The 14,958-nt window shown below is 39.4% G+C and overlaps 1 protein-coding gene across 1 annotated transcript in view; it reads left to right on the plus strand.

Annotated features, from left to right (window-relative positions):
- The window catches only part of UBE4A (ubiquitination factor E4A), a 33,935-nt gene that overhangs the window by 3,405 nt on the left and 15,572 nt on the right, over nucleotides 1-14,958 (plus strand). The window contains exons 2-10 of the mRNA XM_030838145.2: nucleotides 1,653-1,814; nucleotides 6,924-7,097; nucleotides 7,704-7,816; nucleotides 9,024-9,176; nucleotides 9,827-9,986; nucleotides 10,229-10,431; nucleotides 10,631-10,822; nucleotides 11,761-12,094; nucleotides 13,165-13,285. Of these exons, the coding sequence (XP_030694005.1) occupies nucleotides 1,694-1,814; nucleotides 6,924-7,097; nucleotides 7,704-7,816; nucleotides 9,024-9,176; nucleotides 9,827-9,986; nucleotides 10,229-10,431; nucleotides 10,631-10,822; nucleotides 11,761-12,094; nucleotides 13,165-13,285 (1,571 nt within the window). The 5' untranslated portion in view covers nucleotides 1,653-1,693. The remainder of the gene's footprint in view (nucleotides 1-1,652; nucleotides 1,815-6,923; nucleotides 7,098-7,703; nucleotides 7,817-9,023; nucleotides 9,177-9,826; nucleotides 9,987-10,228; nucleotides 10,432-10,630; nucleotides 10,823-11,760; nucleotides 12,095-13,164; nucleotides 13,286-14,958) is intronic.

Consider the following 14,958-nt stretch of genomic DNA (forward strand, 5'->3'; position numbering starts at 1 on the left):
TTTTGCAGAAAGAAAAATAACTAGAGCTCACTACACTTTTTGCATTCCTCTGGGTACCTTAGAATAGAGGTATGGTGGTGGTCAGCTAACAGTGACACAATTCTTGGTGCCTCTACATGAATTAGGGGTAATAATTAAGCTTGTGCAATGTTTAAATGGGAGGAAAGACCTCTCAAGGATTGTTAATTCCAACACTAAATATGCTGTCTTTCTTTTCTGCATTATTAAGCTCAACTAAACTATACATAGTAGAAAGTAAAATACACAGAGCAACATCTAACAGTTCAGTTCCTTGAAGCAGTAAAGCCCAGCACCATGCTGAGACGAGATTAGACTGTCTGCCTGAGTCATTACAGCTCAGTAGCCATTAGCTCTTATGCAGAAAGCACGACAGAGGAGCATGAAGCAACTGGTAGAGATGCCTCAGAAGTGTCAAAAAGTGATAGTCTCTCTTCCTCCAAAAAATAAGGGTAACTTTTCTGACTTGCATTAGCTTTTGTTAATAGGATTCTGTAAGGAGTCTTAACTCAATTAATTAAAGGTAGACCGAACGTTCTTTTTTTTCTCCCACATTTGTGTCCCTGACCCCAACTCCTTCTAAGGCCTCTGTCCTTGTAGCAGTTCAGCATCCTTGTAAGCAGAATATTCATACCCTTTGTCTCTTCTCACCCTTTTCAGGGTTGTATTTCTGTGCTTTGGCCTTAAAATTTCAGAAAGGGGAGAAAGCCTTTCAGGGAGCTCTGCTCATCCCGTTGTGCCACTGAGTCCCCTTGGCGCTTGGATGAGGAAATGTAATCAGAAGAGTGCAAATGCAGGCTCAGTCAGCTCCTTTAAATACCTTTGAGGTATATATCTATTTCATATTATACATTAGGAATTTGTGTTTCTTCAGTATTGTAAAGTCAGATAAATAGGGAGAGTTAAATATAGAATTAAGCAGAGACCATTTAGTTTTTAGAGGAAAAAATATCAGTAGTCATAAGCCTAGAAGTAGAGATCGATTGCTTAATATAGATTTAAAACCCACGATATGCTGCTAATCTGATTCCTGTCCTGGTTTGCAATTCCACATCTGACATACAGACTTACATTTAGTTTCTGTGTAGCTGAGGAATTCCCAGCTCCAACTCTTAAGTCACAAAAGCCTGTGCAAGCACCACCTTATGCTCGTGGTGAATGAGAACTAGCCGACCAGCCTAGGGATTTATGGGAGATCCATAGTTTTTGTCATATTATTTTTAAGTGCCACATTGTTGTTACAATTAGTAGCTGAGTTTCCTCTTTGACTTCAATAATTCTTTCCCCGCGTACCGCAAAAAAAAAAAAAAAAAAAAGTTACACAATAATTCTTTCTATTTAATCTATTTTTTAAAGGTATAGTAAATAGAAACATGTCAATAGATAAATGCATTCCAGCTGAACATTTTTTAAGCTTTTTGGTTTTAGCCACCCCCAAATCAGGTCAACTTGTCCAGTTGGTAGGTTTTTAACCATTTTGCCAAAAATTGTCTTGAATCTTGGAATAGGAGTTGGCAAGTCTTACCCAAACCCTTTTAAAATGTATTCAAGAAATGAGAGAAGAAACAACTATGATAATATCATAACTGTTGTGTTATCTGCCCTTCGGCGTCTAATACCTGTCCTTTCTATAGCCCCTCCCCCTAGGTCTGGATGGAGGATACTTTAAAGTGAAATGACAGACCAGGAGAATAACAACAACATCTCAAGTAACCCCTTTGCTGCTCTTTTTGGCTCCCTGGCTGATGCCAAGCAGTTTGCAGCAATCCAAAAAGAGCAGCTGAAGCAGCAATCTGGTAAGTGGACGAGCCAGTAGCAGCAGATGAGATGACCTAGAATGGGGTCTTCACAACTTAAGTATTCTTTGGGTCCTTAATTGCAACTAGAATTTAAGTTTAGGGCAGAAGGGGTTTTTTTGTTCACATTTGTTGTTTGTTTTGTTTTGGGTTCTTCTCCCTGTCCTATCCCCTGCATAAAGAAGAGACCAGATGACAGGTGGTTCCAGAGTGACAGATGCCAGTCATGATCCCAAAGCTGTGAAGCTCTTTTATTTTAAACATCACCTAGTGAAAGATACTTAACCAGGATACTAATTTGTTTTAACATAGGAAACTGAGGTTATAGGCGAAGGTGTGGAAAGCAAGTCACACGCAGCTGTAGAAAGCAGATTTGTTGAAGGAAGAATTATAAAAGCTTTTTGGCCTGTAGAGAAATAAATGAGATTTGTTCTTAAGCCAAGTGCTTCAGAGTCTGTCTCAAGCAGAACGCTTCTTTCACTCCATAGAGTGGCCAACTTTCATAACTTACTGCTTTCAGAACAGACATCTAGGAAAATCTGATCCTTAACCTTAATGTGAAAAAAATTAGGATAATATCTTACTAATCAGAAAAATGATTTTCCTCATCTGGGACCAAAATTAACATCAAGTCTACCTCCCTCCTATAAGGTAACATATGGACTAAAAGAAGTAGGATGCTGTTTCTCAAATATATTAGTCTTCTGAGGGTATTCACAATCTTACAAGCCAGAAATTGCTCCCCTTCTCCTTCCTCCAAAAAGAATAATAGTGTTATTGTTTTTAGGAAAGGAGAAATGTTTATATTTTCCCTTTATTTTGTTTATTTCAGAAGTATTCAGATATGTAGCTAAGTTGTGGCCTTACTCTTTGATTAGGATTGGATAAAAAGGAGGTCAGGGGACTTCCCTGGTGGCACAGTGGTTAAGAATCTGCCTGCCAATGCAGGGGACACAGGTTCAAGCCCTGGTCCAGGAAGATCCCACATGTCGCGTAGCAACTAAGCCCGTGCACCACAACTACTGAGCCTGTGCTCTGGAGTCTGTGAGCCACAACTACTGAGCCTGCGTGCTGCAACTACTGAAACCTGCACGCCTAGAGCCCATGCTCTGCAACAAGAGAAGCCACCGCGATGAGAAGCCTGCGCACCACAATGAAGAGTAGCCCCTGCTCACCACAGGTAGAGAAAGCCCACGCACAGCAACGAAGACCCAACACAGCCAAAAATAAATTTTAAAAAATTTTTTAAAAAAGAAGAAAAAGAAAAAGGAGGTCAGGGGAAGACACATGAGTAGTAGACAAAGTGATGGATGAAACAAGGGAGAAATACATGTAATGCTGACTTTTTTAATGTGATAGAAATAGGCAGCTCTGAGTCTCCATCTCTGAAAACTTTCCCAGATTTCTAAAATACAGGATGAGAATGGGAAACCTTGGATTAAGAGATTGTAGGAGAGAATGGAGAGTGAGGAGTTGGAAAAATAGGAAATGAGAAAATAAAGTTTTTAAGTATGTGGTTGAGGGAAATTTTGCTAATCAGCACCTATTACTCTTGGAATTTAAAAGGGAATAGAGTGGTATAGGAATAGAGTGACAGAATGCTCATCCTTCTGGCTATAAACAGACATAAGGCTGGCTAGGGTTGGGAGCATTGCAGCCACCAAGCAGTGGGGACAAATCAGGTGCATGCCCTTCTGTTACTATTTTGGCACCTCATCATCTTTGTTTACAGTGAATTTGTCAGGCCACCTGATCTAACCTGTTTTCCACCAGCAGTTAGTACTCTACCAAAACCTTTGGCCTCTTTTATTGAGCTTCACTTTTACAGAAGTCACCACAGTGAAGCAACTCTTGCTTCTTTTTGTTTTTAAGATATTTTATTTTATTTTTTATTTATTATTATTTTTAAAAAATAATTTATTTGGCTGCGTCAGGTCTTAGTTGCGGCATACCGGATCTTCATTGCAGTGTGAGGGCTTCTCTCTAGTTGTGGTACACAGGCTCCAGAGTGCACAGGCCTCAGTAGTTGCGGCACACAGGCTCTCTAGTTGTGGAGCACAGGCTCTAGAGCATGGGCTTAGTTGCCCCGCAGCATGTGGGATCTTAGTTCCCTGAACAGGGATCGAACCAGTGTCCCCTGCATTCAAAGGAGGATTCTTTTTTTTTTTTTTTTTTAATAAATTTATTTTATTTATTTATTTTTGGCTGCGTTGGGTCTCCGTTGCTGCGCACAGTCTTTCTCTAGTTGTGGCAAGCGGGGGCTACTCTTCATTGCGGTGCGCAGGCTTCTCATTGCAGTGGCTTCCCTTGTTGTGGAGCACGGGCTCTAGGCTCTTGGGCTTCAGTAGTTGCAGCACGCGGGCTCAGTAGTTGTGGCTCACGGGCTTAGTTGCTCCACGGCATGTGGGATCTTCCCGGACCAGGGTTCAAACCCGTGTCCCCTTCATTGGCAGGCAGATTCTCAACCACTGCACCACCAGGGAAGCCCCTCGAAGGCAGATTCTTAACCACTGGACCACCAGGGAAATCCCACAACTCTTGCTTCTGCGAGTTTTGCCTGGACTTTTAGAGTTAACTGCTTTGTCAGTAGAGGAGAAAAGCAGATGCAGACTTATGTGTAGCTTTTAATGAACAAAACCTACTTATATACCCCTTTAGCATGAGTGCCATTCTGAGAAGCTCTTGTAAGTTGCTTTATAAAAAATAAAAGGATACAATCAATAAGAAAAAAGTAACTCATTGGAAAAACAACAAAAGTTAGGAACAGGGACTTCCCTAGTGGTCCAGTGGTTAAGACTCCACATGCTCCCAGTGAAGGGGGCATGGGTTCAATGCCTGGTTGGGGAACTAAGATCCCACATGCCATGCCACACAGTACAACCAAAAATAAGTTAGAAATGATTTATATATGATAATAAGTTACTTTAAAAATCCAGTCTCGGGTTTCTCAGGTGGTACAGTGATTAAGAATCCGCCTGCCAATACAGGGGACACGGGTTCGAGCCCTGGTCTGGGAAGATCCCACATGCTGCAGAGCAACTAAGCCTGTGTGCCACAACTACTGAGCCTGCGCTCTAGCGCCCTTGAGCCACAACTACTAAAGCCCATGCGCCTAGAGCCCGTGCTCCACAACAAGAGAAGCCACCACAGTGAGAAGCCTGTGCACCGCAACGAAGAGTAGCCCCTGCTCGCCTCAACTAGAGAAAAACCTGCGTGCAGCAACAAAGACCCAATGCAGCCAAAAAAAATAAATCCAGTCTCACTAATAATTAGAGAAATGCTCATTAAAAGAACAATTAGGATAGTTTTTAGTCTATGAAGTTTTGTTTTTTGTTTTTTTGGCTGCGTTGGGTCTTCTTCGTTGCTGTGCGCAGTCAGTCTTTCTTTAGTTGCGGTGAGCGGGGACTACTCTTCATTGCAGTGCGTGGGCTTCTCATCACGGTGGCTTCTCTTGTTGTAGAGCACGGGCTCTAGGCGCACAGGCTTCAGTAGCTGTGGCTTGTGGGCTCTAGCGCGCAGGCTCAGTAGTTGTGGCGCACGGACTTAGTTGCTTCGTGGCACGTGGGATCTTCCCAGACCAGGGCTTGAATCCGTGTCCCCTGCATTGGCAGGTGGATTCTTAACCACTGCACCACCAGGGAAGCCCCAAGCCATATTTAATATAATTAAAGGCATACTGATCTATTGGGTAATTCTTTGCCTACTAGGATTCTGTAGGGAAGATAGTGTTGCTACTATTGGCATTTTGGAATACAATTAATTATGAGTACAAAGAATAAAACTTTTGGTTTTTAAAATGTGGTAGATTTTATAGCCAGGGATTTCAGAATTCTGTATTTAAAATGTTCCTGATATAACTCAATAGCAGAAAATATAAACAGTCCAATTTAAAAATGGGCACAGGATCTGAATAAACATTTTTCCAAAGACAACATACAGATGGCCAACAGGTACATTAAAAGGTGCCCTAATCTATGAAAAAAAAACCATCACTAATTGGGGAAATGTAAATCAAAACCACCTCACACCTCTTAGAATGGCTATTATCAAAAAGACAAGAAATAACAAGTGTTGGCAAGGATGTGGAGAAAAGGGAATTCTTGTGCATTGTTGCTGGGATTGTAAATTGGTGCAGGCACTATGGAAACTAGAATGGAGATTCCTAAAAAAAATAAATATAGAACTACCATATGATTCAGCAATTCCACTTCTGGGTATTTATCCAAAGAAAACAAAAACACTAATTCAAGAAGATATATGCACCCCCATGTTCATTGCATCAGTATACAATAACCAAGATGTGAAAACATCCTAAGTGTCCATCAACGGATGAATAAAGAAACCGATGTAATTACACACAGGCACACACATACGTGCACACACACACGAATATTATTCAGCCATAAATAAAAAAGAAATATTGCCATTTGCAACAACAGGTGGACAGTGGTTGGACCTTGAGGGCGTTATGCTGAGGGATATAAGTCAGAAAGACGAATACCATATGATCTCACTTATGTGGAATATTTTTTTTAAAAAAAAAACAAGCTGATAGATACAGAGAATAGATTGGTGGTTGCCAGAGGCAGGGGGTGGGGGGGATGGACAAAATAGGTGAAGGGTTTCAAAAGGTACAAATTTCCAGTTATAAAATAAAGAATCCATGGGGATGCAATGAACAGCATGGTGACCGTAATTAACAGTACTGTATTGTATATTTCAAAGTTGTTAAGAAAGTCGATCTTAATAATTCTTATCACAAGAAAAAAATTTGTAGCTATGTATGGTGACAGACGTTAACTAGATTTATTGTAGTGATCATATAACAATGACAATATATAACATATATATAATATATATATAGTTATATAACAATAACTATATATATATATAAATATCGAATCATTATGTTGTACACCTGAAACTAATATGTCAATGATACCTTAATTTAAAAAAAAAAGATGTTGCCTGACTTGAGGTGTTCACTAATTAGATAGTTAACTTGTTTAACACCCCAAATTATCCTCCTCTTGGTTACATTTATCATGTGTACTTGGTTTTCTCTTAAAGAGAGCATTGTAACTGTTAACGACTTACATCTTCTGGCAGATGAACTCCCAGCCAGCCCAGATGACTCAGATAATAGTGTGTCAGAGAGCCTGGATGAATTTGATTACTCTGTGGCTGAGATTAGCCGCTCATTCCGTTCACAGCAGGAAATATGTGAGCAACTCAACATCAATCACATGATCCAAAGGATCTTTCTCATCACTCTGGACAACAGTGAGTTACATCTTTGCAGCTAGTGTATTTATTACTCTGCCCTTCCTGCTTGGGCTAGGGACTTGCTCTTAGAAACTTACTGTATCTGATGGTTAAACAAACCCATCATACTCCCTGGGACACAGGGTTTATATTTCAAGGAAGCTTTTAATGTGACCTAAAGCAGAATTTTGACACAGATACAACTTTCATTTCTATTTTGATACTGACTGGGCCATGTAGCTACTGCCTTTACTACCTTAAAAGGGAAATGGGAATGGTAGCTAAATCCATTTTCTACTCAGAGGTGACCTAAACATTTAGATGAAAGCCCCAAGAAGGGTCAGATAGTGTTTCCCCTCTGTGCCCTATCTGTAGTTAAACCCCAGAATTAGTGCTGATGTCTGGGATTTACTCTTCAAATGTCATGGTGTTAGGTTTATAACAAAGCACATACTCTTCGAGGGGTAAAAATGATTTAAATCTTTAGATACTGCTGTGTGTGGCAAGATCATTCTGATATTACCTGAGTCAAACTTGGGGTTCAAGAGAAATGCCATCAAGATCAGTTGTCTGTATAAGACAGAAGCATTATCCTTAACTTACCAGATTAAAACCATTTCCCAGGTGACCCAAGCCTGAAAAGTGGGAATGGCATCCCCAGCCGTTGTGTGTATTTGGAAGAAATGGCAGTAGACCTGGAAGATCAAGACTGGCTTGATATGAACAACGTAGAGCAGGTACCATTCTTACATTCCTTACATGTGGCTTCAGGAAAAATTAGCCTTGCAGCTGAACTCCGCTCACCTTTCTCCAACCATTGCTTTGCTTAGCTCCATCTCTTACATTGTTTGTGGTGTTCCTCTTTTGGAATCTTCTCATCTACCATGGTCCCATGTCCAAATCTACCCATCCTTTAAGACCTAGTTAAAATGCCATCCTGTTTACAAAGTTTTGCCAAGTAGGAGTTATTTTCTCCTCTGGGCTCTGGCAGTAATCTCCATGCATCTCTTATGGGAATTGTCTCTTTCTGTCTCATGTCTTGGCTTCTTTATGAACCTGTCTTCTCTCTCCCGTAGACACTAGTATTTATCAAGGCCAAGGTCCATCTCTTTTTTTATTTCTTTTCCAAAATCAAAACAATGCATTTTACCTTACAGGTGCCTAATTAACATTAAAGGAATAAAAGTTTGATAGGGAAGACCTGACAACTTGTAGTTTAACTTCATAATTGGGTTGGCCAAAAAGTTTATTCGGGTTTTTCTGGACAGTGGTGTGGGAAAACCCAAACGAACTTTTTGGCCAACCCAGTACATTTAAACTGTGTTTATATAAGTCTGAGTGAGGTCAGCAATGATGCAGAGTAGTAGATTTCACATATGAGTTTAATCTCCAATTCTCCACACCATTCAACAAATATTCTTTTAATGCTTACTCTGTGCCAGGGGCTATGCTAGACACTTAAGCTTGCTTTAGGATAACTACATAAACGATTAAATTTGTATATGTAATATTTTCTAAAGTAATGATACACTGAGCCCTTTTTTCCCCATTTGTTCTACGTTCTGTGATTCTTATAATAACCTGTGTCAAAATTATCTTTTTTATCTTGATGTTGTAAAATAAACTTCGCAGTGGTCAGGGGAGATAAATTAGGAGTTTGGGATTAAGAGATACACACTGCTACATATAAAATAGATAAACAACAGGGACCAACTATATAGCACAGGGAACTATATTCAATGTCTTATAATAACCTATAATGGAAAAGAATCTGAAAAAGAATAGCTATATATGTGTGTGTAACTGAATCACTTTGCTGAACACTTGAAACTAACACAACATTGTAAATCAACTATACTTCAATAAAAAATACATCAAAAAAATTTAAAAATAAATTAACTTTGCAATGATTTAGTATTTTTGTTTATTTGTTTTTCTTAATAGGCCGTCTTCACTCGCTTATTACTTCAAGATCCAGGCAACCACTTGATTAACATGACCTCTTCTACAACGTTGAATCTCTCTGCTGATCGAGATGCAGGGGAGAGGCACATTTTTTGTTACCTTTATTCCTGTTTCCAAAGAGCCAAGGAAGAGGTAAAAGAATAATCCGTATTGAGTACTCTATTGTCCTCTTGGGTATGACTTTAACACATAAGCCAGAGAGTTGGATCAATGTCTTTTTTTTTTTTTTTTTGGCTGTGCTGTGCAGCATGCGGGATCTTCCCCAACCAAGGATCGAACCCACACCCCCTGCAGTGGAAGCACAGAGTCTTAACCACTGGACCACCTGGGAAGTCCCAAGATCAGTGTCTATTATATCAATTTATATACATCATATTATATCTGGAACTGGATATCAGAGGCACTGTTAGTTTATCTTCTAAAGTTTTAGTCTCTCCTTTCTGTGGCTTGGGGTCTACCCCTTTCCCCAATTAACAAGTGCCTCCTGTTATTCTCTCTACAAACGTCTTAATATATCACACCCTTATTAAAAAAAGGTCTGATAAATTCATTTCCACTAAGGTATATATAACAGTAGATTAAGCTTGATCACTTCCAGCATTAGAATTTCTAACAGTTAGGTGATTCCTTAAACCAAAGAATGAACTCTCATGGCTTTTCAAGCATCCACAGGAAAGCACTACTGTTTTGGGACACAATGTCTTTTCCCTTCTATTTGCTATATCTGTCCTTGTGCCAGATCACAGAGCTAGACTTTTCCCTCTCTTCATTGCTGTTTCCAGATTACCAAAGTTCCAGAGAACCTGCTACCCTTTGCAGTGCAGTGCAGGAACCTCACTGTGTCCAATACCCGAACAGTTCTCCTCACCCCCGAGATCTATGTTGACCAAAACATCCACGAGCAACTGGTAGATTTGATGTTGGAAGCCATCCTAGGAGGCCGTGAGTACATAAGCAACATCCGTGAGCTTCTACATTTGATTTCCAAGTGTAACATTCCTCTAATTTTATTAGAAAGCCTCAGAGCCACTATGGTTCCAGCGTAAATTAAGGAAGAGAGCTCACACCTTGACCTTTGAGGTTGAATACCAATAGAATTATCAAAAGTATCAGAAGAGTAAAGAGCTGTGTGTAAAGGCGTCTAAAAATTCTTATGGCCTCCTCTCTTTCTTGTCTTCTGTCAGATTTTGAAGGTGTAGCTGAGTTTCTGGATGAGGTCATCGAAGCCTTGATACTGGATGAGGAAGTTCGAACATTTCCAGAAGTCATGATTCCAGTGTTTGATATTTTATTGGGCCGAATAAAAGATCTAGAACTCTGCCAGATCCTGTTGTACGCGTATCTGGACATTCTTCTGTATTTCACTAGGCAAAAGGATATGGCAAAGGTAGGTCTGAAAGCTCATATATATTCAGTTGAGTTGGAAGCTTAATACTCTATGCTTCCCTATCCTGAGGGCAGTGTAATATTACCTATGGAATAAGAGAAAGATACATTGGTTGTATAATCTTAATTTTTTGAGGCCCTCTCATCCCATCATTTATCTCATCATACAGACAAATAACTAGGCTTGTCTTTTCCTACAGGTTTTTGTAGAATACATTCAGCCCAAGGATCCTAGTAATGGGCAGATGTACCAGAAGACCTTGCTGGGAGTAATCCTGAATATCTCCTGCTTATTAAAGACTCCGGGTGTAGTAGAAAATCATGGCTACTTCCTGAATCCATCTCGTTCCAGTCCCCAGGAGATCAAAGTACAAGAGGCCAACATTCACCAGGTGGAGCTGTTAACCGGTGTATCCCGGCCCCCTGGTCTTAGATTAAGTATCGTTTCCTCAGAAAGCAGATGCAGATAAGGCTGCCTGAGCCTCTTTGGGAAAGCAGATCAATCTGGTTGGCTGTCTACCATAATCATGTACAGAAATGGCCCTCTTTTTAGCAGGCGCTAAGAGCAGAGCACAAACCTTTGTGTGGTTTAAGAGTGAGCTGCTGCTCGTCTTTGCCCTGTGCTGTAGCACAGCTACCTGCTCTCAATCCTCATTTTTCTCACCAAGCTATTTCTTATAACTTTAGCTCCTAAAATCTTCTGACTGAACTCCAGCTTAAAAGCCAAATTATTTTCCTTTTCCTCCTTCTGCTTATGTCCTCTCTTTTTCGGCTTAGCATAAATTATGGTAGAAGTCTGGCCAACATATGACAATAAATGGTTGAATTGGGGGCAGTTTAAATCTCCCATCATCACAACTTTCTAAAGCAGGGGTTGGCAAATTATACCAGTGGCCAAATCCAGCCTGCCGCCCATTTTTGTAAATAGTTTTATTGAACCCAGCCATGCCCATGTGTATATGTATTGTTCATGGCTTGATTTCATGCCACAGTGGTAGAGTTGAATAGTTGCTACAGAGACCATATGGCATGCAAAGCCAAAAATATTTATCATCTGGCCCTCTGCAGAAAAAGTTTACCATCCCCTACTCTAAAGCTATGTGAATGCTACCTGCAGTTTGGCAGCTCATCAGGAAATCTCTTAAAAGTTCCCAGAAAAAAAAAAATTTTTTTTTTAAATCAGAAATGGTGGCGTAAGGCACAGGGAAAGTGAGGGAGAAGATTAGGATTCATGTATTTTTGGAAATTGCCAGTGGCTAAGATTTGAGAGTAACAAATATTAGGATTGTGAAACTGGAATGTTCTGTGGTTGTGTTTTCTGGTTAAACAGTTCATGGCTCGGTTCCATGAAAAGATCTACCAGATGTTGAAGAACTTACTCCAGCTCTCTCCAGAAACCAAACACTGTATCTTGTCCTGGCTTGGAAACTGTTTGCATGCAAATGCAGGCCGCACCAAGATTTGGGCCAATCAGATGCCAGAAATCTTCTTCCAAATGTATGCCTCGGATGCCTTCTTTCTGAATTTGGGTGCTGCTCTCCTGAAGTTATGCCAGCCATTTTGCAAACCCAGATCCTCTCGGCTCCTCACCTTTAATCCCACTTACTGTGCCCTGAAGGAGTTGAATGATGAAGAACGAAAAATAAAAAATGTACACATGAGAGGTAAGGGGGAGCTGGTCTTCTCAAAACTGTGTGCGTAACATCTAAGCCATTCACTCCTATATCCTTTTTCACAGAGGTCCCTCTTTCTCAAAGAAGATGAGGCAAAAAGAAAAGCTATTATGAGTTTTAAAAAGGCAAGCTTTTTAAAACTGTTATTTTTTAGATGTTGTCCTTTAATGAGACCTTCTCTCTGAATTTGGCAGACTTGGATATTCGCTCATTCATTCATTCATTATGAAAATGAATAAAGTATATTCCCTGTCCTTTTTGAACTCAAAGTCTCCACGAGAAGGCAGATATGTTAACAGATGATCATAATATGGTCTAGGGCTAATCTACAGGAGCACAGAGGAGGGAGTAAATGATTAATTCTACAGAAGCTGGAGGTCTTCGTAGCTGAGTCCTGAAAAATGAGCTGGGTTTATCAAGCAAAGGAGCAAAGGAAGCCCTTTATATAGAGGGAAAAACAAGTATGAAGGTACACAGCTGTGAAATGTCTTAACTAAGGAACAGTGAGAAGCTCAATGTGGCTGGAACAAGGGGTAGATGGGGGAAGGGGTATGGGAATTGGCAGGAAATATTAGCCTAGAGAGGAAGAATATTGGGGAAAACTCAAATAATACAGAGAAGTGAAAAGAAGAAGATAAATCACTCTTAATTCTACCACTCAAAATGAATCGCTCAATCTTGATGTATTTCCTCCCAGTTGTATAACTCTTCTAATTATAAAAGTAACATGCTCAAAATCAAATAATCTTAAATACAGAAAAGCACAGAATAGATACAAATGATCCATTATCTATCCCCTGGAAAAATCTACAGTGCTATCATTCCTTTTAATTGTTGGTGATTTCATGATCAAGCTAAAGAGATTTAACTGCATTTCTATAGACTGAGAAGCCAAATTACATTTTTAGACAAGAGATTAGGAATGTGAGAAGATGTGTTTTTAAGAAGATATTACTTAATTCACTAATAGCAGGATGGAAGTTGAACTAGAATAAGGGGACACTGGAGCCAAGATAGATGTCTGTGGCAAGCCATTTACTCTTCCTTTTAATTTCTTTGAGGTTTGGACAAAGAAACCTGTTTGATCCCAGCTGTACAGGAGCCAAAGTTTCCCCAGAACTACAACCTTGTAACAGAAAACCTTGTCCTGACAGAGTACACCTTGTACTTGGGATTTCACAGGTAACTCCTCTGATGTCATTAGGAAAGAACTGCTTGGTTGTGTTGATAACCAGAAGGTTGAAAGTGCGTCTTACAGATAACAATCTCACTTTATTCTGAAGGCTGACATTAGGATCTAGTAGGAAAAGGGCATTATATGCATTTATTTGTGTCTACATGAAGTGGCTTTATCCATATAACTTGAATTTATTTTTAATTTTTGACCTGTTAAACTTTTTAAAATTAAAGATACACCTAGTATTTTTCTCTAAACTTGCAAATTTTTAAATCACTATCTTCCTTTTGTCATCTGCTAAAGTGGAATTGTTTTCATTTAACATTTCACATTCTGCTCTTGAATTTTCATTACTTATTACTCCTGATGAAAAAATAGAAAGCTTTATTCTATGGTTTAGAGACAAAATTGACAAAATTAAATGTTTATAAGGTATTTCAATAAGATCAGTAGGAACATAAAAATCTATGTATCAAAGATAAGGAGGATTCTGGAAGTGTGAAGACTTGAGAGCTAAAGTGTATGACTTCCAAAAATTGTCTGGTTCTGGCTAACCGTATGTTATTCTATGATTTTTTTTTCCCTCTGATTTAGCTGACTGTGACAAGTATAAATAAGGGGAGCAAATAGCTACTCACTCACAGTCTATAGGAAGGTATATTGAGGACAGCAGTTTTTAATGCCTTTTCAGGATACTTAAACTGACACAGCATTTTTCAAAACTCAGCAAATTTTTGGAAAAATGAAATTATATCTTTATTAGAGGCATTTTCTATCCCTATCATTGACATTTTAAGTGAGACAATAGATAACAATTTAGCATGTGTTTAACCTGTTCAACCACCTAGATTTAAACACAAAAATGAACGTCATCTAGTTTCCCAGTATTGGCTAGCTAACCCTAGACGTTATCCACAAGGCCAAGAATGACTTTGGACTGTACACATAGACACAACTATCTATAACATTGAATTATGGGTCTTCCTTTCATTAGAGAACATTTGGCTGACCCTTTGTGAAGAATCATTTAATTTTATATTGAGCATCAGAGGACTGGAAGCTGCTCTTAGGCTGCATCATAGGTGGCTACTGGTTGATATGTGGTCATTAGTAATCTAGACTCCTTTCTCACCAGCTTTAGTTCTCTACTAACCATGGAAAGACTGTCCATATAACCACATCCAGGTACAATCATTGCACTTGTGTGGTGTCAAACTACCCTGCTGGGCTTCTTGTACTTTGCCTGATCGTTATATATTGTACATAATAAAAGCCCAATCTACACCCTGCTCAACCGAGCCATTCTATGGATGGTGCATTTCAGCCGAAGACAACTAATCTATGTAATTAGATTCAATTCTTGAATACTTGGTAACATTTTCCCGGTGCTATGCTCCCACCTCTGTCCTGTCAGTAACTTTGGTGATTGCTTTCTGTGTCATCACAACTGCAGCTCCCTACATCCTAAAAGGGAATAATAGAATAAATAAGTGAGGATTTGGTTTTCAAAAATGGTCTGTAAGGAAGGATGGGAGGGAGGTGCAAGAGGGAGGGGTTATGGGGATATATGTATACGTATAGCTGATTCACTTTGCTATACAGCAGAAATTAACACAACATTGTAAAGCAATTATACTCCAATAAAGATGTTAAAAATTTTTTTTAAAAAAATGGTCTG

This window comes from Globicephala melas, chromosome 8 (genome assembly GCF_963455315.2).
Source record: "Globicephala melas chromosome 8, mGloMel1.2, whole genome shotgun sequence".
Lineage (NCBI taxonomy): Eukaryota > Metazoa > Chordata > Mammalia > Artiodactyla > Delphinidae > Globicephala > Globicephala melas.